Source organism: Scylla paramamosain, chromosome 2 (assembly GCF_035594125.1).
Source record: "Scylla paramamosain isolate STU-SP2022 chromosome 2, ASM3559412v1, whole genome shotgun sequence".
Classification (NCBI taxonomy): Eukaryota; Metazoa; Arthropoda; class Malacostraca; order Decapoda; family Portunidae; genus Scylla; species Scylla paramamosain.
Genome location: NC_087152.1, coordinates 7,255,001 through 7,280,000, shown reverse-complemented (window position 1 = coordinate 7,280,000; position 25,000 = coordinate 7,255,001). Strand labels below are relative to the sequence as shown.

General features: G+C 42.1%; 2 protein-coding genes across 6 annotated transcripts in view; one reads left to right on the top strand and one right to left on the bottom strand.

Annotated features, from left to right (window-relative positions):
* Positions 1 to 23,249, bottom strand: part of LOC135109441 (uncharacterized) — an 86,844-nt gene extending 63,595 nt beyond the window's left edge. The window contains exon 1 of one of the 5 annotated variants that reach the window (XR_010272703.1): positions 22,972 to 23,236. Coding sequence is in view for 2 of the 5 variants with exons in the window: in XM_064020831.1 (XP_063876901.1) it covers positions 22,972 to 23,050 (79 nt within the window). In the remaining 3 variants the exon portion in view is untranslated. Of the gene's footprint in view, positions 1 to 22,971 lie in introns of all 5 variants that reach the window. The other 4 variants (XR_010272704.1, XR_010272702.1, XM_064020831.1 and 1 more) reach the window with 4 other exon arrangements.
* The window catches only part of LOC135109425 (octopamine receptor Oamb-like), a 245,230-nt gene that overhangs the window by 176,514 nt on the left and 43,716 nt on the right, over positions 1 to 25,000 (top strand). The window lies entirely within an intron of this gene.

Here is a 25,000-nt window from a genome sequence, read left to right as displayed (position 1 = left end):
ACTACTACAGCAACACCTCTCGAAATTATAACTGTAGATTATTCAGTGTCTGACTTTGTGTCGAGGGAGGCATGTACTGTGAAGAAAGGTGGGGTGTGGAGTTGCCTGTGGATGTTATGGATATGTGTGGATGTTTGTGTGTCGGTGGGTAGATGTGGGTAAAATTGTTTGGGGTGTATGAGTGTGGATTTGTGTGTGGGGTATGTTTGTGTATGTTGGAGGGTAAGAGTACATAAGTATGATCCATTTAAATATGCAAAACCTTCACGTGAATTACTTTACTTTTTTTTTTAAACGAGAGAGAGAGAGAGAGAGAGAGAGAGAGAGAGAGAGAGAGAGAGAGAGAGAGAGAGAGAGAGAGAGAGAGAGAGAAAGAGAGAGAGGGAGAAAGATAAACAGAGGTATTTCATTTGCGTTTCCACTGAAGAAAGAAAAAATAAAAGCACAACACAACACAACGTATGTACAATCAACACTGAAAAAATAAATAAATCACTGGAGAGAGACGCAACACAATTATCCTTTTTTCATGGAACACGTAACTCTTCACCTACCAACTTATCTATCAGTTCATCCACCTATCCATCTATACCCAGCAGCCATCCTTTTATATCTTTGCTTCTAATGGTAGCCGTACCAAGAAAAATCTCATCAAACCAACTTACTTTCCTTTCCCATTTTTTCCCTTCCTCCTTCCCTTCCTCTCCCTCCTGCCACTCCCGTCCCCTCCCAGCGATCGTGAGACGTGCTGCACCTTAATGGAAGGGGAGGGAAAGGGAGGGGAGAGGGAGGAGCAGAGAGGTAACTTTAATTGGATCACAGGAGAGAGAGAGAGAGAGAGAGAGAGAGAGAGAGAGAGAGAGAGAGAGAGAGAGAGAGAGAGAGAGAGAGAGAGAGAGAGAGAGAGAGAGAGAGAGAGAGAGACATGCGCACACAAACACTACATAATAGTCAAGAGAAACACACACACACACACACACACACACACACACACACACACACACACACACACACACACACACACACACACACGCTCAGGGAAGAGGACAAAGAGGAAGCACAGAGACAAAAACCAAGACAAGATAAAAAAAAAAAAAAAGGGAGGAAAACATTTAAATAATCCCCTCCCCACCGCAAACAAGAAAAAATATGAACATAAAAGCTGCCAATCGTTCATCAACAATAAATAACAACGCGATTTACTTCAGTACCCCCAAAAAATGCCTACAGTTGAAATCCCCCACAAATAAAGATATAAATACAAAATATAAATAAATAAAGAGCGCAAGAGTGGCAAGTTTTCAAAGGACTTGCCAATTTAAAGGTCTTGAGGCAGAATATTCTCAAACACACACACACACACACACACACACACACACACACACAACTTGCTTTTACTCTTCAGGAAAAGAGAGAGAGAGAGAGAGAGAGAGGGGGGAGGGGGGAGAAACGAACTCAGATGCTCAGAACGAAATGAGACAAAAATTATGTTGTCTCTTTCTTACCTTTTTTTTATTCTTTTTTTGCTTTGGAAGTCTTTAAGTCATTACCCCTTTCTCTCTCTCTCTCTCTCTCTCTCTCTCTCTCTCTCTCTCTCTCTCTCTCTCTCTCTCTCTCTCTCTGAAAGACCTTCGTGAGAGTCCAAAGTCACCTAATCAGGAAGAGAAACACGCGAGATGATAAAGACCAATGAGAGAGAGAGAGAGAGAGAGAGAGAGAGAGAGAGAGAGAGAGAGAGAGAGAGAGAGAGAGAGAGAGAGAGAGAGAGAGAGAGAGTTAAGATTGTACGAAAAAAATTAATCCAGGTGAATGTAAAGAAGGAGAAGAAAAATTTAATTATTAATTCCTTGGATAACTTTTCACTAAGGATTAATTAAAGCAAAGTTCACCTGCCGCCTTCATCCTGGGACGTGTGTGTGTGTGTGTGTGTGTGTGTGTGTGTGTGTGTGTGTGTGTGTGTGTGTGTGTGTGTGTGTGTGTGTGTGTGTGTGTGTGTGTCTGTGAAATATATGCATTCAAAGTTATCTAAAAACGGAGAAAAAAATCGTGCACCAAAAAAAATTCTGCAATCAACATCCGTGAATTTAACACAAAGTCTCTCTCTCTCTCTCTCTCTCTCTCTCTCTCTCTCTCTCTCTCTCTCTCTCTCTCTCTCTCTCTCTCTCTCTCTCTCTCTCTCTCTCTCTCTCTCTTCCTTAAATATTACCGTCGTCACATTCACTCTTCCTAAGAACGATGTAATGAGTTTCTTTTGTCCGCTCCAATGCTTCTGTCACAACTCTCTCTCTCTCTCTCTCTCTCTCTCTCTCTCTCTCTCTCTCTCTCTCTCTCTCTCTCTCTCTCTCTCTCTCTCTCTCTCTCTCTCTCTCTCTCTCTCTCTCTGTCTATCTATCTATATTTCCCTATCCTTTATTCTTTCATACAACTCTACTCTTTAGATCCTATGTAACCGTGATCCCCTCTGTATTTTTTTATGCAAGAGGGGTTCTGGCCAAGGGCAGCAAAACTGGGGGAAAAAGGCGTGCTAGGTTTCAGCCCCTTAACAGGACAATCAGAAAACAGTGTGAAGTGTCCTGAAACGTCTGTCTGAACAAGTTTACGTCGTAGGCAGATGTACAAGAAGACAAAGTAGGAGGTTAGGTTGTATTAGGGTAAGGATATAATTAGGTATTACTAGTATTTTCTTCCTTTCTCTCCTGTCTATACTTAATCCTATAATAATAATAATAATAATAATAATAATAATAATAATAACAATCGTCATCATCATCATCAGCTACTATGGTTCCTCTGCGCGACAAAAGCTTGCGTAAACTCCCTTAGTAGCTAAGACAGCGGCCAAGGCAACGAAACTAACCACAACTGTGCTACAAGTTCCAGAGAGAGAGAAAGAGATTTAGATCGAGTTATGTCATGTTAGGCTTAAAAAAAGTTGAGTTACGTCAGGCTAGGTTAGACTGGGTTTAGTCGTTACAAACTAGTACTTGAACATTCCTATGACTCTCTCGATAGTTTAGCTTCGATGTTTATTAGTTTCGATCATAAGAAAGAAAAAAATACATGAAAAGGATACAAAATCCAGTAGGTCTATACGTGGCAACCCTTGTATTGATCATACCGCCGCAACAACGAAGGTCTAAGGAGCTGGCTTGGTTTAAAAGAAAGCGCTACTTCTTCCTTCGATAAAACTTCCACGAGCCAGATACCGAACAGTAGGACTCAAGGCGCTATTCAAATCACCTTGTAATCACCTGGTATGTGATGTTTTGGTGTGGTTAAGGCGCCGCAGTAGCAAGTTCTAGGACGTTAGCTGATTACTTTTTTGTCTTTTTTTTCATGTATGGAAGTCCGGCCAGGGGCAACAAAAATGGAGAAAAGAGGGTCACTAAAGTTTCCAGTCCCTCAAAACGACAGACTTAATGCAAAACCAAAGTTATGTTGTAAAGTGTCTTGTAACCTTCATCTTCAAAGAATTTAAGTCGTAGGAAAGAGGAAATACAAAAGGCGGCGGAGAGTTCCAGAATTTACCAGCAAAAGGGATGAACGACTAGCAATAGTGGTTGACTCTTGCATCAGGGAGGTGAACAGAATAGCGGTTAGATTTACTAAGAAAGCGCTACCTCTCCCACCCATGAGTTTTCGTGAGCTAAAATCGAACTCGCAACTCAACACTTTACCAGAGAGCCATCGAGTCCCTTAATATTTTTTTTTCCTTTCAGGTTTCCAGATTAACAGCAATGGTAACTCGTTTCATGAAGGGTTTGTTCCAACACCCACGACTTCCATTGCAACAAAGCTTAGTTCCTCTCTCTCTCTCTCTCTCTCTCTCTCTCTCTCTCTCTCTCTCTCTCTCTCTCTCTCTCTCTCTCTCTCTCTCTCTCTCTCGGTTTCCCTTACAATTTCCAATGTAATGCAATATTTCACGGCACCTAAATGAACCTGTCAAGACATCAGCTTAGTTGCATTATTTCTTGCGTCCGGGACTGTATTCAAACGGGAAAAAAATGGGTCGTGACATTAATCATCTAAATACTGAGCCATTCGAGAATTCCCAGAGAAGATGCGTTTCTATTATAAGCCTTTTGAGTGGCCGTGAATTACGACTCCCCGCCCTGAGCAGCCTCTTGTCCCTTAACACTAGGATTAGATCAGCAGCTAATTTCGAAGAGCGGTAAAATACGTTTTTGTCCCTTCGTTTTGTCATTTCGTCGTTCTTAATTTCTCAGACACTCACGTAGCTTGAAGTGCTGAGTCAGAAGGGATTAAAAGATTAGATTAATTTCATAAACAGGGATGGTAGGTGGCTAAAGGTATATACGTTTTACACTTGGTCACTCTAAGGGTCTGAAACATTTACCTCACGAACTGTTAAGTTAATAAAGAATAATACATTAGTTAAATTTTACAGACAGGGATGATAGACGGGTTTAGGCAAGTTCTGCACAGGGCCTGCCACGTATAGGCTTACTGGCTTCTTGCAGCTTCCTTTGTATTCTCGTATTCTCACCGTAGGCAGATATTCAAGAGGGCTGGACTTCATACGGTTAAGGAAGAAGGCAATTTAAAACAAAATAGATTGTCCTGATGATCTTGGGGGCGTGAAAATGACTCATGAGTGCTTAGTTACGCCACGCTCCTCGTAATTTTTAACATCTAAAGTAAATTTGACGTTTCCATATGATCTAATTTACTCTCTCTCCCTCCTACGCCCCAAGCACCTATACTCGTATGAGTCGCTGCTTCGCTGACTAATTATCTAATGCAATATTAATCACCATGAGGGACTAAAATTATCACTACGTTGGATATTAGAAGGGTCCGCTGCTCTTCTGGGCTTTATGTGCCAGCGTCAGGAGAGAAGCAGCAGCAGAGAAGCACCGGGAGAGAAGCATCAGGAATTCTAGGGTACTTTCGCTCTTACACTAAGGATCCACACCGCAGACGGGTCAGCCAGCCAGCGAGTGGGCAGTGCGTCACCAGCCCCAATCCTTCCTATTCACTCCTCATTAACGCACTTGTTACTCACTATTTTTACACATTTTTCCTCGTTATTTTTTCTATCTGCTTTCATTATTGCCATATATTAGGGTAGGAGGATGGCTGTGTTCAGACAGGAGAGTGTGTGAGGCGGTAGGACAGCTGACGTCACGTGCTCGCTAGTCGACCCGTCCGTCACATGGATCCTGTTTGCACCAATACGTCATTAATCTATTTAGTACTACAGGCAGTTTTTAAACTTCATGAAAGCCCCTGTTAGTTAATGACAATGGAGCTAATAAGATCAAATTGTGCTGCGGTAGTAATTAGATTAATCATAAGCTACTGCTGACGAAAAGTTTTACTGGTAACTCGGCCAGATCCTGTAATGGCTGCTACAATATAGTGAAATCGATGCCGTGATACTGAATGGGTTAGGCAAGAGTGTAACAGACAAGATAGACTACACTACTGCGATCATCACCTGTACGACTTACATTCCCTGTATTTAGCTTTCTCTCTCCGTCCTGAGTCCTCTGATCTGTTCATAATCTGTACATTGTGAGGATTTAGTAAGAAGACTGTCAGCATATCATAAGACGTAAGACGGAAGGAGAACTATAATCACGTTGGAAGTGTAGATTACTCGACTTGATCATAACTGTCATTAGAATACCATGCAGTGACATCCTGCGGGTAAAGACACACTGGTATTATTAGCCTACCATTCTGCACCATACATAACAGCCAAGAGGGACTACACTGGCACTGATGAACTACCATACTGTGACATATCTCTAACAGCCTGGAAGAACTATACTGGTACTATAATATTACCATACTGTGCCATCCAACAGCCAAGAGAGACTACTACAATGGTACTATTATACAATCATATCCAAGACATATCCAAGAGCAAGGGACTACACTGGTACCAATGAATTACATACTGTGGTTTCTCTGCCATTGCTCATCATTTCGTTAGATTGAAACAAATACATGAAATTTCCCACAATAAATAAACAAAAAAAAAACTGTTATTCATCATAACTAAATTCAGAATTTGACACCAGCCGTCTACACAACGCTCATTATTCACACCCCTGACCACGCCACATATTTTGACCACACTGGAAAAAACAGACACGTTCACGAGGCCACACCGCATTGCCTCATACAAGGCTGGAATCCTAATGCTAGTGTTGTTTGTGAAATCGAAAATTATTACCTTCATATTTTATTCCTCTTATACGGCTGGAAAAAAACAAAAATTCTTGGCGACAAACTGAGAAATATTATACTGAATCAACTTTTTTTTTTTTATGTAGGAAAGGCAACAAAACTGCAATAAAAAAAAAAAAAGCCGGTGCCAGTCCCCGAAGAGGGTCGAAAGCGGTAGTCAAAAATTACAGGATAAGTGTCTTGAAAGAGTTCAAGTCATAGGAATGTGGAAACACAGAAGCAGGCAAGGAGTTTCAGAGTTTACCAGAGAAAGGCATGAGTGATTGGGAATACTGGTTAACTCTTGCATTAGAGAGGGGGACAGAATATGGGTGAGAGAAAGAAGAAAGTCTTGTGCAGCGAAGCCGAGGGAGGAGGAGAGGCATGCAGTTAGCAAGATCAGAAGAGCAGTTGGCATGAAAATAGCAGTAGAAGATAGCAAGAGATGCAACATTGCGGCGATGAGAAAGAGGCTGAAGACAGTCAGTTAGAGAAGAGGAGTTGATAAGACAAAAAGCTTTTTGATTCCATCCTGTCTAAAACAGTGGAATGAGTGGAATCCCCCATACATGTGAAACATACTCCATTCATGGACGGATAAGGCCCCTGTACATACTTAGTAGCTGGAAAGGTGAGAAAATTTGACGGTGACGTCTCAGAACACCTAACTTCATAGAAGGCGTTTTAACTAGAGATGAAATGTTAAGTTTCTAGTTTAGATTATAAGTAAAGGACAGACCGAGGATGTTCAGTGTAGAAGAGGGGAACAGTTGAGTGTCACAGAAGAAGAGAGTTAGTTGTCTGGAAGGTTGTGTCGAGCTGTTAGATTGAGGAATCGTGCCTACATATCACAATGACACTCCCTCTTATATCCATGATCGAACAATACTAGTTTCACACTTAATTTCCTCAACATGGTTGGGAAATGTGAAGTGGTTGAGGACTGTAACTGTGATAACATGATACTGAATCAACACACCCATACATCACATCCACTCGCTCACTTGTGTACCAGATCGAGGAATACGAGTTTCTCACTTTATTTACTTTACATGGTTGGGGAATCTACAGCTGCTGGCGACTATAACTCCTGAAATATTATAAGTGAGTAGAAATTTCTAATGAATGTATTTCGCGACGCACTTTACGGGCTGCCTTATATCCATGGTTATGAAATCTGAAGTTGCCGATAACCAAAACCCCGACATCGTTTGTAGATGCCTACTGTAATTCCTTTCTTTTCGCGCATTTCATACGATTTATTGTCGCGTGCTCCTACATGAAGCAACATATGTTCACGCAAGCTAACACTTCACATTTGTTGTACAGATCAAATGTTAAGGTTTTATTGGAGGCTGAATATAATGAAGAGTTACACACCGAAGAATTAAAGTCCATTTTGGTGTCGTCAGAGGCGGCAGAGACAAAGCCACTTAGCAAGCAATGTCTGGCTCATAACAAATCAAAATGCAGCAAAGACCAAGACTTTGCGAGGGACCGCTATTAATACGTCCTCATTAACTCATTCTAATGCTGAAGAAAGTTTTTTTTTTTTTATGCACTCATATGTATTAGAGAAGTTGCTTTCATCAGTCTATAAAAGAACAGTACACATCAAGGATCACTGCTACATAAAATGATGCTATTAATATAAACTCTAACTATTCCAGTGCAGAAGAAAGATTTTTTTTTTTCCATGAACTCGTCTATATTAAAAAAAAAATTGTTTTCATTGGTTTATAACACTATAATAAACGAAAAGGGTCACGGCTCAGTGAAGCGACGCTATTAATACATGCCCATTAACTCATTCCAATACAGAAAACTTCATTATTTTTTTTTCATATTGTTGTCTATATAAAAGTTGTTTTTACCAGTATATACGAGTACCAAAGGGAACAAGTATTCTATAAGGACTGGTATTGTAGCTTCCGTGGGCATTTTTTATAGATATTTTATTTATTTTGTTGCTCTCGGTCAGTGCCTCTCCTATATAAGATTATAAACGCTAAACAAAATAAAAATAAAGTGAGTTAAATAGATATGTGCTAAATAAAACTAGTATCCCATCATATACTTGTCTAGATGAGTATTACTGTGGGTTTATGATGCTTTCTTGTTAGCATACTTGAACTAGAAAAAATAAAAGCTGCAAAAATAGGAGAAAAAAAGACATTCTGCTCTCATCTTTAAAGGAAAGCTGAGGGACAATGATGTTTTCTTATTGCAACAAGAGTACACAATATCAAAGACCGCGAAACAAAGAAAGAAAAGATATTGTATTCTGGTCTTCAAAAGCGAAAAGTGAGGGATAATTATGCTTTCCCATGAGTACAATGGCATTATCTTCTAGACCGCAGTCCCATTCTCAAGCATTTTTTTTTCTTTTCACTACAATTTCATTATCTTTCCCTACAGGCGCTACTTTTCCACTACAGTCTCTATCTTTCACAAGAAGCATTACCTTTGCCACTGTAGTTTCGTTATCTTTCACTGCAGGCGCTACTTCTTCCACTTGTTTCAATTTTTTTTTTTTCCGCTACAGTTCCATTCTCTCTTCTTTTCGACTCAATTTCCATTAAAGCAAATGAATCTTAAGCAAAAAGACACTATGTCCTTTTCATCTTGTTCTTAGATGAGAGAATGAAAGGAATCGGTCATTATTTTTGGAATTTTTTTATCTTTGAAGTAAAAAGAAAGAGGATAAAGCTTAAAAGACGGAGAGAAAATAAACGTACTCTTATACTTGGGATCCTTGGAAGGGAAATCTAAGTCTACCATTACTTTTACACATTCGTAGTACATGGAAGGCTTTATTTATCTATTTATTTATCCATTTATTTATATCACTTTATTTATTTCATTTCATTTTTTTTTTTTTTTTTTTGCTAAAGTCCCAGAGATAATGAAACTTGCTATACTAACAGACACTATATTATCACCACTCACACTTGCTATATCCACAAGTGTTCCTTTACCTACCAAAAGATGCCAAATTATCTTTTTTTTATTTTTTCTATAGTCAAAGAAATAACGAAACTTCAAACATTATTATAAGTTACTAAATCATTACCACTCACTCACTACACCCACGAGTAATCCATCACCAAAAAAAAAAAAAAAAAACTCCCAAATTATCACACCCATAACATTACATTCACGAGACCTCTTCCTTTTCCTTTCCTTTACGTAATACAAGACGCAGCAGAATTTACTAGCCAGTCACAGCCACACCATTAACGAGACTTCTAACGTCGCTTTTAAAAGAGGCGAAATGATCAAACTTCCACCATATCAATCTTTTACGTCCCTGGTATATTACACCCTATAATTAGAGTCGATAATATAGCGAACCCAGGAGCGGCGAGTTTAAAAGAGAGGACTCTACTTCGCTTCTCGGAAAACTACAGAGTATGAAAGAACGAGTTTTGCTCCGAGTTTATCATTACGTCTGCGGTTACTGATTCATGGAGAGAGAGAGAGAGAGAGAGAGAGAGAGAGAGAAGAGAGAGAGAGAGAGAGAGAGAGAGAGAGAGAGAGAGAGAGAAATGTAAGAGTACGCAGAAGAGAGGAAATTAAAAAATATATCATTACTTCTGTGATTGTGGATTCAAGAGAGAGAGAGAGAGAGAGAGAGAGAGAGAGAGAGAGAGAGAGAGAGAGAGAGAGAGAGAGAGAGAGAGAGAGAGAGAGAGAGAGAGAGAGAGAGAGAGAGAGAGAGAGAGAGAGAGAGAGGGAGAGAGAGAGAAATGTAAGAGTACGCAGAAGAGAGGAAATTAAGAAATATATCATTACTCCTGTGATTGTAGATTCAAGGATAGAGAGAGAGAGAGAGAGAGAGAGAGAGAGAGAGAGAGAGAGAGAGAGAATTTTTACACTTGTACAGAAGAGAGAAAACTCAAAAAATACAACATACCTCTACCTGGAAAAAAAAAAAGTTAATAAAAACATTAAGTCAACACTCGACATTCCTAAAGGCGTGACCTTCGTCTAACTTGTCCTTCTCCGTCGGGAATTGAATAAAAGAAACTGATCTCTCGAAATAACATGACGCAACGCTACCTTTTTTTTTTTTGTCCTCCGTCATCACTTGCACACTTGACCTGAAAAAGAAAAACAATGCAAGAATAGATGAAAAACACGACATGATCAATAATTCCAAGGGTGCTTACAACAGAAAACGAAAGCTGCTTGTTTTTTGTTCCTCCTTCTGCTTTTTTTTTTTCTCCTCGTCCTCCTCCTTCCTTCTCCTACTCCTGTTCTTATTCCTTGTGCTTCTCTTCCTCTTTCTCTTCCTCCTCCTCCGACTCTTTCACCTTATCCTCCTGTGTTTCTTTTTCTTTCTTTTTTTTCCTTCTTTTCTCTAGTTCCTTCTATCTTCATCTGTTTGCTTCTTCATCTTCTGCTCTTTCTCCTTCTCCTGTCCTTCCTTCTATTCCCCTTTTTCCTTCTCCTCCTCATCCTCTTTCTCCTCCTGTTTTTACTCCTTGTCCTCTCTTCTTTATCTCCTCCTGCTTTTCCTTCTCTTACGCTTCCTTTTTCCTCCAATTTCTACAAGGCGTTCTTTTCTTCATTCTCTTCTTCCATCTCCTCTTTCTGACCTTACCGTCTTCTCCATTTCCGAAATTCTGCCACACCACATGTTTGCCCTTACTCGTATACCTCTCTCTCTCTCTCTCTCTCTCTCTCTCTCTCTCTCTCTCTCTCTCTCTCTCTCTCTCTCTCTCTCTCTCTCTCTCTCTCTCTCTCTCTCTCTCTCTCTCTCTCTCTCTCTCTCTCTCTCTCTCATAAATAACCTCCCACGTATATTTGCTGCACCCTATATATCACACATCACGCAGACCAACCCATCAATTCCCCAGCAGAACACAGTCATCCACACGAATACACCTTCACTCTTACGTACATACGGCAACACCTGTAACCCTTCCATCTCAACATCCACGTATCAACACCGAAGGGGGTAAAGATGAAGATAAGCGGGAACACCTTTCTTTCTTTCTTTCTTCTTCCTTCCTTCTCACTTATCTTTCGTACTGCACATCATCAGTTTCCTATCAGTTCCTGGTCTCTATTCTGTCCATCTATCTTTTATGGTGACGAAAGTTTGGTAATACAAGAATGGAAAGTGTTATGATAGTTCTGCTTTTCGTTTTTTTTTTTTTTTAAGTTTTGCATTTGTTTGGCTTTTTTTGGTGGCCACTATGATGGTAAAGTATTGAAAACGCTTGAAGGAATACCACAGTTAGTCCTCTTTCTGTTTTCTTACAGCTTCATAACACAACTCAATGACACTGAAGAAATGGCTTAGTGACTCCTATTTATTTATTTTTATTTATTTATTTTATTATTTTTTTTTCAAGGGGGTGGAAAAATAGAAAGAGGGCAAAAGAGAAAGTGGATAGGAGGAGAAGAGTGAAGGAAAAGTATGACGATGATAGTTCTGGGGTTTTGCCACAATGGTATTTGTATTATTCCATGATATATATTATATTTCTTACATACTTTCTTTATTTTACCCCTTCATTCACATTAACGTGTACTACTGTCCCGGTCATCGTCACGAACTTCCACTGTGTCCTGCGTTTTCTCTTTGACTCCTCTAATCAGTAGACGGTCAACTCACAAACCCTAATGAAGCAATATATTCTTAGCAGTCAGAGGGAAAAGCATAATGAAAGTGAATGAGACATTACTCAACACCTCACAATGGCAACACTGGCTTAAGGGAACGTGACAGTAGCACTTCATTAGTAGCTCATTCACCTACAGTATATGACAACCGTAATGTTAACTCCTCTCACCTCGATCAACTCTTCAAGCCATCATCACTGCCATTCCCTTTAATATTTGTTCCATTATCCTAAACACAATATCAGACAACCCTAATTTTACCCCTTCTCATCTCTAGTTCTTCCATCAATAACCTTATCATCGCCCTTCACGTTTTCTCCCAAACACAGTGGAAGGCAAGTAACCGTCTTCGTCCTGTCACCTTTTCTAACAATTATATAATCGCCTTTCCCATTTTTTTCCTAAACACAATGTAAGGCAGCCTTGATCTTAATCTTTCCACACTCATTTATTCATTCTAAACAGTGTCACACAGCCCTAACGCTAAACTTTTTTTTTCTTTTACCTTTTTTTTTCACCCCGCCACCTCTTTCACACTCCTACGTCATTCCCTCTCACAACGTCCATCCTAAGCCTAACCCTCCAGTCCCCTGTCCCCGCTTCCTCTTCCGGCTCTCTACACTAGTTGCGGGAGCCCGTCAATGATCGCTTTTAGCCTTCCCTTTATTTTTGTCCCCTCTTCCAAACATGCGTGCGTTTTTTTTTTTTTTCCACTACTGACGGCCGCGAAAAGGCGAGATTTCTGTCTCTGGCACACATTACCATCCTATGATGTCCTCTGCTGCGTGTATGTGCGTGTGTGTGTGTGTGTGTGTGTGTGTGTAGACGTGCTGTCCTCCTTTGCCATGTATTTTATGCGAGTATCTCCTTCCCTCTCCTCCTTCCTCATCAACATTCAGTAGATCCCCGTTAACTCAATCCTTCTGTGTCCAATATTCTTTCGTCCCTCGACACATTACCAAGTCGCAACCCATACTCTCTCTCTCTCTCTCTCTCTCTCTCTCTCTCTCTCTCTCTCTCTCTCTCTCTCTCTCTCTCTCTCTCCCTCTCTCTCCTAATGCACAAGACCAGGTCGATATTTCTGCACCTATTTTTTCCCTCGTTACCGCTAATGTATGCAATATTTTCCGGCTTCATCACACTCGCTTCAGAATCATCCCTCTTTTCGTTGCTGTTCCTGTCCCGCTGCTATTCCTGCGACTTATTTTTCTTCTCTTCCTTCCCTCCTTCCACCCATCCCTCAGGAATCATTAATGATAGCCTAACCTCTCCCTCCCTCCCCTCTCTCCTGCTCGTCCTCTTCTTCCCCCTCCTCCAGCTGCCTCATCATCAGTGACCTTCCCTCTCCTCTTTTTTTCTCCTTCCGCCAACCTCGTCACGCCCGTTCCTCCAAATTCACTCTTCATGTCTTTCCCTCATTTCTCTTTCCCTTTACTGTTAGTTCTCTTCGTCTTTCCCTCTTCCTTCTTCTGCACGTCTTTCTCTTTCTCCTCCTCCTCCTCCTTCCTCGTTCAAACTGCTTTTCTCTTCTCTTCTTTTCTCTCTTCTCTCATTCCAGCTAGTTCTTTTCCTTTTCCCTCTTGGTTCCTTCTCCTTGCACGATTCCTTCTCTCCCTTCCCTCCTTCCCTTGCAGGTTCTTTGTCACAGCTCCCTCGAGTGCTGTGTTGTGTGCTGTGTGTGTGTGTGTGTGTGTGTGTGTGTGTGTGTGTGTGTGTGTGTGTGTGTGTGTGTGTGTGTGTGTGCGTGTGTGCGTGTGTGTGTGTGTGTTTTGTGCGTCTCGTATTGCGCTGTGTATTGCATGGCTCGTATTGCTGTTTGGTAAGGAAGTGAGGCTGGGATGCGGGGCGTGTGATGTGTGATGTGTTTTGAGTGTAGGAAAACATGTGTGTTATAATGGATGTTGGGGATATGCATGTGTGTTGTGTGGTGTGTGTTGCGTGAGTGGCGAGATGGCCTGTGGTGGTAAGTGTTGTGGTGGTGGTGTTACGGCTTGGTGATGAATTGCCACACCTCTAAGGACGTCTCTCTCATCTGGTTTGTTTGATGTTTTAATCTCCCGTCAGAACTCTCCCGCTGGCGTCACCACCATCACCACCACCATCACTACCCTTGCCAACACTTCCACAGTCGCTAGCACCTAATCCCCCGCGGCTACCTTCTTCACTGCTGTCATCAATTACCACCTTCTTCACATGCCCTGCCGTCTCTATAATATCATTGCCTCCACTTACTCCTTTCTTTTATCCACAGTGGCATCTCTGTTATCAGTAACACACCATCACAACTCCAACATCACCACTGTCTTAAGCATTTCTTCTATCATCACCATCACACCATTGCTGTCACATACCCCTTCCTTCATTCGCATCCCCACCATCACCACTGCCGTCATCCCTGCTTCCACCATCACCACCAATGTCTCTACCCTTTCTTCTTCTTTCCTTTTCTATCACCCCTTCCTCCACCACCACCACCACAAGTAATAGCAACACCTTCATCACCGCCACGACAACCACCAAAAAATATTTATCCATCATCTTCACCCTTCCCAGCGCCTTCATGACCACTTCCACCACGCCTTCACCATCACCAGCACCATCACTATCACCCTCCCCACCACTATTAGCAGTACCATTATCGTCACCATCCCCACCACCGCGGCCATCATTCTTATTATCTCACCTAATTAAACTTTTACTACCGGCAAAACTTTCCCCAAAACGTAACTTATTGTACCTCACCTTCCTGCTCCTCCTAGAGACGAAAAAGGAAAATGGCGAAGAGAGAAATGGAGAATTATGAAATGATGATAAAAACAGTGGATGGTGCTGTACGACTTATCGGTTAAGGTGGATGGAGGGATGGATGGATGGATGAATGGAGGGAGGGAGGAAGGGAGGGAGGGAGGGATGGACAGACGCAGTTAGTTAGATTAGGTTAGGTGAGGTTAGGTTGAGAATGGCGTAGATAGCAAAAAAATACAGACTAGATTACTACTACTACTACTGCTACTACTACTATTACTACTACTACTATTACAAGAAAAGAACAACACTAAAGACAAGAACGAATAATAAAAAAAATAAATAACCACTTCTACTACCACTGCTACCACCACCACCACCACCACCACAAGAGAGAACATTAAAGACAGGAATGAATGATAACAACAAAAAGAAAATATCAAAAAACTTACTTTGTGAACATTTTAACCCTGTCAGCTTTCTACTACCTTGGCCTCACAATTTTTTCCACCTTCCTCCGTCTTCTGCCCTCTCCACCAACCCCCCCCCCCCAACAACCGCACCTGCGTCCCATCCCCTCCTCCCCACCTTTCATGTCCCAAGCCTCGCATCCATCACTCCTATTCCCCATGGTCTTCCCCAACTTCCCTCTCCCTCTCCCTCTCCCTCTCTCTTTCCCTCTCCCCCTCTCTCTCACTCTCTGGTCCTTCCTCAACATAACAACTAACCCTGAAAATGCTGCGGTGTCAAAATAAATGAATAAATAAATAAATAAACAAATAAAAAATGTGTAAAGAGGAAGTGTGTGTGTGTCTGTTTGTGTGTGTGCGTGTGTGTGTATGTGTGTGTATGTGTGTGTGTGTGTGTGTGTGTGTGTGTGTGTGTGTGTGTGTGTGTGTGTGTGTGTGTGTGTGTGTGTGTGTGTGTGTGTGTGTAGAACAAATATTATGATTGGGGGCAGAAACAGCAGCAGCGGCGGCAGCAATGTGTGTGTATACCGCCTCAAAAAAAAAAAAAGTTTATACCATCAAAAAAAAAGAAAAAAGAAAATTAAAAAAGAAAAAGAAAAAAGTATTCTCCTCACCCACCTCATCCGTTCTTCTGCAGCTCCTCCTCTCCTTTCTTGGGTAAAGTAGCCTTTCTTCTTCCTCCGTCTCCTCCTCCTCTCCTCCTCCTCCTCCTCCTCCTCCTCCTCCTCCACACTTTTAAGTCTTCCCCCATTAAATTGTTCCTGATGAGTTGAAAATTGACACTCCTTTTTATCCTCAGAAATAACTCACAAAAGAAATAATACGTCGTTTCAGAATCAGCGTGAATAAGTTCCCAGTACCTGCTGTATCCCCTCCCCTTCCATCATCATCATCATCATCATCATCATCATCATCATCATCATTATCGTCAGTCTCTATGATCCCACTGCAGAACAAAGGTGTGTCAAAACCTGCTCTCTCTCTCTCTCTCTCTCTCTCTCTCTCTCTCTCTCTCTCTCTCTCTCTCTCTCTCTCTCTCTCTCTCTCTCTCTCTCTCTCTCTCTCTCTTGTTTCTTTACTATTGACTCATCTCTGCATTTAGTTTTCTGTCTACCATGTCTATTTTTGGTGTCTCATTTCTCCATCTAATTCTTCTGTTTGCTGTCTTCTTTTACCGTCTCATCTCTCCATTTGGTTCCCTGTTTACTGTGTCTTGCTTTACTGTCTCGTTTCTTCACCTGGTTTTGTCTTTTGTTCATTCACCGTGTCATCTGTTCATTTACTTTTCTCTTTATTCTGTTTTCGTTTACCGACTAATTTCTTCAAATGGTTATTTTTTGTTCTGTCTTTTTTTTAACTATCCAATTTGCTTATTCAGTTCCTCGGTCCTCTCTACCTTGTTTAACTCTCCTATCTCTTCAACTAATTTCCCATCTGCTCTCCTTCAACCACCTATATCAAAAACACCTCAACTCCCCACTGTTCTTCTACCCTCACTTCACTACCCCAGGAGAACGTGGCTGCCCTTCCCTTAGTAGGTCACAGTCCTCCTCCTCCTCCCCCTCCTCCTCTTCCCCCCATCTCACACAGCGGGTCACAATTCACGTCCTTCCAGCGGAGCCTCCATTAAAGCGGGTCTGAAAGGACAAGTGACTCCGCCATCTGGTTGACAAGGGAGGAAGGGAGAGGACAGGGAAAGAGAAGGGAAGAAGGGCCAGGAAGGAAAGGAAAGGAAGGAAGACGTAAATGCGGCGTGGGAGAGTGATAAAGAGATAAAAAGAGACAAAAGTGAGAAATTAAGGGGCCGGGGAGAGACAGAGAGAGAGAAAGATGGAACGAAAATGAGAGAGGAGGTAAACGTTAAAAATGCCAAGTTGGAAATGAATTACACCACGAATTAAGAGAGAGAGAGAGAGAGAGAGAGAGAGAGAGAGAGAGAGAGAGAGAGAGAGAGAGAGAGAGAGAGAGAGAGAGAGAGAGAGAGAGAGAGAGGGAGAGAAATTAGGGAATACTGTAAGATTGGAAAAATTAAAAGGAGGAAAATGAATTAGTCGTGAAATAGTTTGATGAAAGTAAAAAGGAACGTGAAAAGAAAGCAAAAAAAAAAGTGGTGGTTTTCTCAGAGAGAGAGAGAGAGAGAGAGAGAGAGAGAGAGAGAGAGAGAGAGAGAGAAGGGGGGGAAACGGAAGGGGATGGAGTAAAAAAGAAAGAGAAAAATAAGAAAGGAAGGGGGCGAAAACAAAGAGGGAAAATTTGTGATTCCTGAGTATGAGGCAAAGGTAGGAAGAAAAAGAAGAAAGGGATGAAAGGGAAGAAAGTCAACACAGTAATAGTAAAGGAAGATAAAAAGAATAGGGAAGAGAGGAAGGAAAGTAAAAAGGGAAGGGAAAAGAAGAAGCAACGGTTGGGGAGGCAGGAAAGTCTCTTATCAAGTTACTGGGAATTGATGTGAATGTATTTGTACTTTCTCTCTCTCTCTCTCTCTCTCTCTCTCTCTCTCTCTCTCTCTCTCTCTCTCTCTCTCTCTCTCTCTCTCTCTCTTTCGCTCACTTCAGGATCAACAATTTTTCCTTTTACTTTCGCTCCTTTGTTCTTTCTCAGCCGTAATTCTTTTCATTATTACTCCTTTAATCCTTCCTCCTTTCTCTGCTAGTTCCTTTGGGCGCTCTCTCTCTCTCTCTCTCTCTCTCTCTCTCTCTCTCTCTCTCTCTCTCTCTCTCTCTCTCTCTCTCTCTCTCTCTCTCCTACGCAGAACACTAGAGCACACCACTTCCTTGCTTCAAGACAAAGCATCCCTCCCACACTTCATATCCCGTGTCACAAGCACATACTCACACCTCTGTCCCTGTCACCACCACCATCGCCACCACCACCACCACCACCACCATCACCGCCGCCGCCACCCCGTCCTAACACACTCAGCCTCACCTCGCTCCCTTCCCTTCGTCATTATACCACTAGGATGCTTCACCACCTCTCTGCAACTCCCTCCCAAGCACTTCCAGGCTGTAATGCGCCTCACTCGCTCCTCAGCACTTACCACGTAACGTCATCCTCCTCTTCTTCCTCCTCCTCCTCCTCCTCCTCCTCCTCCTCCTCCTCCTCCTCCTCCTCCTCCTTCTCGCCTGTCACTGCCGCCACCACCACCACCACCATCGCTGACTGTCAAGGTCACATACACACTCCCCACGAAGCCAATTAACTCCTGCAGAAGAAACAAGGCGGCAGAAGGATAAAAACAAACTGACAGAGAGGATAAAGGAAGGGAGAGAAAGAGAGAAATGTGGGGATGCAGCAAAGGGACAGTTGGTGGAGGAGAGAGAGAGAGAGAGAGAGAGAGAGAGAGAGAGAGAGAGAGAGAGAGAGAGAGAGAGAGAGAGAGAGAGAGAGACTCATTCTGTTTCTCGATCTTCCTCCTCTCATCTCCCACCACTCTCAGTCTGGCAATCCTTTCATCACTCCTTCATTAATCTTCATCACCGTCCCCATCGAGACCATCACCACCACCACCGCCACCACCGCCGCCGCCGCCGCCGACGCCGCCGCCACCCTAATCATCACCGTCACTATCAACAAGAATAGATTTCCGTCTCCATCGCCATACGGAGAGCGCGGCAGCCGTCATCATTATCGGCCTTAATCCCAATACATTTCCCCGTCTTATCTCTTACAATTAACAGGCTCTGGTGGAAGTTACTGGGGTTAGAAATGTTGTTCATGTGATTCTAGTAATAGATTAATAGCAGTTATGTATCGTGAATGGGAAAATTAACCAGAACACGACTTATCTTTTCTGTAGCCTTTGAAAAGTCTTGATGAGATGGGAGAAAATTTAGGAATTCGCGAAAATGTAAGTTCAGCGTAGGACGAAGATCATCACCCTTAAGAACACAAGACGAAGGTTAAGGAAAAGACGGATACCAAGACACTACATAAGACGCCCTGGCTTAACCCTCTGACTTTTCTAACTGTTTCTCAGGCTTGATGAAATGGTGAAAGTTAAGACTATAATACTGACGCCTGCTGACCGCAAAAAAAAAAAAAAAAAAGAGGAGTGACGTTGTATTTCAAAACTTTCAATGCTTTTAGTCTTATATCTCTGCTTAGTAAAATAATATGGGATTGCTCAGACAGCTTGGGTCATAGGAGTTTAAAGATGAAAGAGTGTTGGTGAAGGAGGAAACTGTGCAATGTGAAATGAGACAAGACCTAAACTAATTTCCTCAAAGCGGTCATAAAGAAAGAGAAATAAAGTGACAATGCATCAATGTCCTCCCTTGATGTAGTGAAAATTATTCTTCATTTAATTTCTTACTTACTTTATTTATTTATTTTCTATTTTGCTAAACATTCGGTCACCGTAAATTCTCTCTCTCTCTCTCTCTCTCTCTCTCTCTCTCTCTCTCTCTCTCTCTCTCTCTCTCTCTCTCTCTCTCTGCACTCGAACTAAGTTTTCTCAACACAATTATTCGCGAAAAACTTTCTCTATACACTGAAGTTTTAGGGGCTCTTGTGTGCGAGGTTTTGGCTTTATGCAGGGATTGGTTTGTGTGTGTGTGTGTGTGTGTGTGTGTGTGTGTGTGTGTGTGTGTGTGTACGTGCGTGTGTGAATGTGTGTCCAGCGATATATGCATCATGCAGGGTAATACTTGTAAGTTATAATTGCCTAAACACACACACACACACACACACACACACACACGAGCAATCATCACACCCCCAGCCAATACCGCCTTTCATCCACTCTTTCAGTATAAAGTGTCTAGAAAGTTACCTGCATGAAAGGTAATTTAAGCCTTCCGCTCACCTTGTTCTGAGAGGATATATAGACTGAACATATCTCTAACATAATCAAGTTCTTTCTTGTAACATAATAAATTGAGTTATTGTATCTTAAGTTCAGAGTGACTTAGATTTACTGCTCTTGTACCATCACCATCACCATCATCAAAGTATAATAAGCTTTACAATAATTAATAGGATATAGACATTGGCCGACTTATCTGCGCTAGTCGTCACTGCTCACAGACAACTTTACTACAGTTAGACCTTGTTTAGGAAGGAGTGGTTCTTTTTAAAATTCCTTCCCTTTGTTTCTTTGGAGAGAAAATTAACGAGTCTTTTTATTTTCCATGAATCTGATTTTTGTTCATCTGCCTCCCTTGTGCATAAAGATTAAATAAATAAGAATAGACAACACATTTTACGTTACCAATTTCGTTTTTCAACACCTGACTCTCTCGTGCTCCGTGCTTCACTCTTCACCCTAACTTTACAGCAAAAAGTAATGAATTCAAAGAGAACCACTTCAATTTACCACGACAGAATCTTATAATTATGAATTTACCTGAAAGAGGTTTTGGTAACTTTACCATATAATGTTCTGGAGAAATGAGTGTTGCATTTTCTATTACCAAATGAATTCTAAGAAGGTTTTATTCTATTTCTGTCGGATATCTCTAATTTCCGAATTTTGTTTCCTTTTTATGAGCACGAATCGATTGTTCTGAAATGGAGAAAATAAATGTACATTACTGAGCTCCATTAGTGTAGTGCCTGGTAACGGTGCACTTTAAAGGTCCTGTTACACGTATAGTGCCACGAAATTAAAAAAATAAATAATACTGCACATAAAGAATAAATGCACTGGAAAGCACCATCACAAGCTGGTGGCGTCACGGAATGGCTGCCTACGCGGCGCTGGTCAAGTCCTGCAGGACATGCACGCGCGCCACGCCTTTTACGGAAATAACCTTAGTCTTTTAATTTCAAGACAGTGACTTTGCTTCTAGGCAAAATTATGATACTTTTTTTTAATCATAATCTACATTATGAAGGAATTAGCAATGAAACTAATTAACTAATTAATCTAAAGTTAACGTAACTTTAGCCTAATCTAGCACTCGGATGGAAAAGCTAATGTTATTTTGATATCATCCACGCCTCTTTCTTATTACCGTAGGCACGACGCGTCCTTTTACCCTGATTTCTTCCTCCCTACTTCCTCATTAGGTAAAAGTGGATTGTTGCTGGCGGAGGATTTACGGCTCGTTTAGCGGACTCAAGTAACGCCATCTACAGGGAGGCATCGGTAGGGCCTTACGTGATAATCATTATACGCTTCAGAGCTGATTGAAAATAAGATAGGCAGTAGACGGCGGTGATCATTAGCCAGCGACAAGGATAACGACCAGAAGACAGCAAAATAGCAAGGATAACGATCCGTAGATTCCAAATGTCGCTCTGAAGGAGGCAATAGACACCTGGCGAAATGATAATCACTCTCCGTGAGGTCTCAAGCACTGGACCGGTTTGTACTCACTGCATCAGGGGGTGTTGTGAAGTTTCCAATGATCCAGTTGTGACCTCACTGACCGTTTTCCTTGGTGTCTCACAACATAAGGGGACAGTCACAGCCTGCCCTCTAAAGACAATTCTCTTCCTTCTCACAACTCTACATGCACCTAACACACGAACATCCTTCACTCAAAAATTTAGAATTCATTAGGGCGATTCCACCTGCCTCGGAATCCCCGTCTAGGGTAGGGACCACAAATGTCCCCAGATCGGACTGCTCTTCTTTTGGTATCGACCCTAAATGTCTTGACACACATCCCCCCTCAACTTGTGCATTATTCGCAGCCTTAAATCTAATTTTCAATCTATGGAACACCTCTCCTCTAGTAAACCTCATCTTTTCCTCACTGAAACGCAGGTCTTGGAGGCAACTGACAGTAACCACTTATCTGTTCTCTCCCACTTTCTCTAGTATCACTTTCAATTCAAAGCTTGATGTTGCTTCTATGTGCGCAATGACCTAACTTGCTCTCGCGCCCATGCTTTCGAATCTTCCACATTTTCTACCATTTGGCTATGACTACTCCCTTTCACCCTTCTCCTGCCTCCCTCCACTGACCAACCCGATGACTTAGTCTTTAACTTTGCTATCCTCCACGACCTAGAGCAACTAGTACAACACCTTACTAGTATTTTTGACTGTCTTGGAGATACGCCCAACATTCTCGACTTTTCCCTAACCTCTAATCCTTATGTTTGTTTATCCTGTCACTCTGTCTTCTCCGTTGGACTCCTCCGATCACAATCTCATATCTGTTATCTTCTCCTACTTCTCCAATTCCTCCTCAGGATCACTTAAAAAGACTTTTTACTTTCACCCCTATTCGGTCCACCTTCCTAATACAAGAGTAAACCAGTATTCTCAATCATGCATTCCTTGCCAGCTGCTGTTTCCTATGATTTGAACTCTTTCAAGAGGGAGACTTTAAGACATTTGTCCTCCATTTTTCGATAATCCTTACGATTTTTCTTTGGGAACTGGAACTATAAATAAGTTTTTTTTTTTTTTCGAATGCTTTTGTTGTCCTTAGATAGTAAAACAATAATTACTTTCCTAACTTCTAGTTGGTCAGGGAAAGCGATTGACTTGAACCAGAGAACATAGAGCAGTATTGACAAGATTACTCCTTTTCGCTGATAAAGAAGTACTAGATGCTGCGTAATTTGGGGCAGGAGGAATGAAGCAGCAGTTTGAACACCAGCGCGTTGAGTTGAGTGGCTCGAAGCATGGCCACCAGTTCGAAGCACCGGAGCCTTCAGTGACTCGAACCGCAGCTTCCTCCTCGCCCGCTACCCACCCCCGCATCGACCCTCACATGAACACTTCCTGCTGCAAACTCATGATGTTCTGTACGATTTATTCTGTTTTATTATCTATGAACTATCGAAATTATCTGCACTACAACTAAAACCATAACAAGGCAGCTAAGTTTAAGTCGACAAGAATTAAAAACAAGCATGACCGACGCTGCGCAACCACATGATGGCAAATGCCCCGCAGTCCGCCTCCCTACTCTACATGATCACTCCAACACATACAAATAATAATGATACCAAAACACTGCACCTGGAGTCGTGGTTTCTGCCAGCAGCATTCCTTCGCGCACTCCTCTGCCTTCGTCGCGGCAGTTCCTCACGGGATGCATCACCGGACACAGCACCACACTTCCATCACGACAAAACGCATACTACTGCAGCTTTTTTGCCTGCCTTCCGTAAGCTTCGTGCCAGCCCCGACACGTTACTCCAACCAGCCAGTCCCTATCTGCTAACATTACGTCAGATAATTTATCTGAATTCCAATTGGTTCAATAGGGCAGCTGCAGTGGGCAAGTTCACGGTGATGATTGGTCAGGAGGTGGCCGAGGCGTGACACCACCCTCCCCCCTCACCACTTTGGTCAGCAGGTAGCCCGCTTGTCCGCTGTTGCCGCCTCCCCACCTTACGTTATCTCACCTGCGTCTGTCACCTTCGCCTCAGAGATTTTCACATGACTCCGAGAAAACAAACCAAGATACTGGAATGAGTCCCACCTGCACCTTCCCTAATCTAAAGTCAAAGGATGAATCTTGACCTCTCTACACACTAGCCTATCCTGCCACAGTCTCCTCACACCCACAGCACGTCACGATAATTCCCGATCACGTACATTACTAACACAGCAATTTATACCCATGACACTTTCCTTACTGTAGTCGTTTGAGACATTTCCTTTCTCGTTAGTTCGTTTCCCACCGGTACACAGCTGCAAGATACCCTGATGTTTTTTTTTTCTTTCTCTTTCTCTACAGCCCAGGTATTTTTCCATCCAAGGAAAGACGGCATCCTCCACACTCACACACTGATGCCATCACCCTCGATCTCGGATGATGACGCCTCTCTTCCCCCTCACTCTTCTAGTTGGCAGAAGTAAAATAAAGATTGTCAAAGGATAAGACGATGCCGCTTGGAAATTGTCACGTAAAAGATTAATCAACCAGCAGCCTATCATCCGGTAGCAAAATTTAAGAAAAACGTGGGTTGCTAATATGGGTTCTTAGGTGATTATCAGCTGACGCGAACATCACAATGCTGAGTGCGTACGTTGTTCTAGGGTTAATAATTAATCAATTAATCAATCAGTCGATTAATCAATCAGTAACACCTACATGTATGCTTGAAGTGCGTACATTAATGCAGGGTTAATAATCACTCATTCACTCATTTAATCACTCAAGTACATGTAAGCTACAAGTGTGCAGAAGCTGCCATGTGTAAGTCAGTCAACTGACGTTTTGCAGTCTCATTCATTATTCTCGTGTGTCCTCACGCGTAATACAGGCGCCGCTTTCATAATGTTCCACCAGTTTAATTTAATCGAACAAAACTACGACGCAACTTTCACCATCCATTATAACTAACTCTGTAATGTTCATACATACATATAACAGTCAAGCACCGCTTTGCAATGCGGAAAATTATATATAAAACGTTACACTCTTTTTTTTTTTTTCCTTCATCTTCTTCCAAAGAGTATATGTTATGTTTACGATCGTATTCATTTCTTGACAATCGCTTCTGACTCTATTTGGAGATTGGCACCAGTGGGCCTTTCTCTTTATCATTAAATTCTGTTGCCTTGGCCGCTGCTTCTCCTACATAAAAGAAAACAAAAAAGTCGGGTGCAGGTCAAGAAATCGAAAAATCAGCAGTGACCCTTTCTTTGTGTGGGTGCTGACGGAAGTCCTAAAAATTTTTCGTGAAGTTAAAGAAGATAGAGTTGAGCAAGGAGGATCTAAGATGTGATACAGACTGATTTAGGTCACAATAAAGACAAAAGATGCAATGAAGCTGGAGAGAAAGAGAGAGAAGGAGAGAGAATGGAGGAAGAAACGAGAGACGGAGAGAGGAAAATGTGCTCGGTTTTCTCTCCTGACTCGGGGTCGAAGACAATGATTGGTAATCCCCGAGACAAAGACTGGAAATAGCAAGCGTGAGCCCGCCGCGACACTGCTGCTGGCTGTAAGGGAGAGCGAATTACTAGAGGGAAGACTGCCTTATAGTTGCCATTCATATACCACAAACTGACTGAATTGCAAAAGGCATCTTAAGTGGCT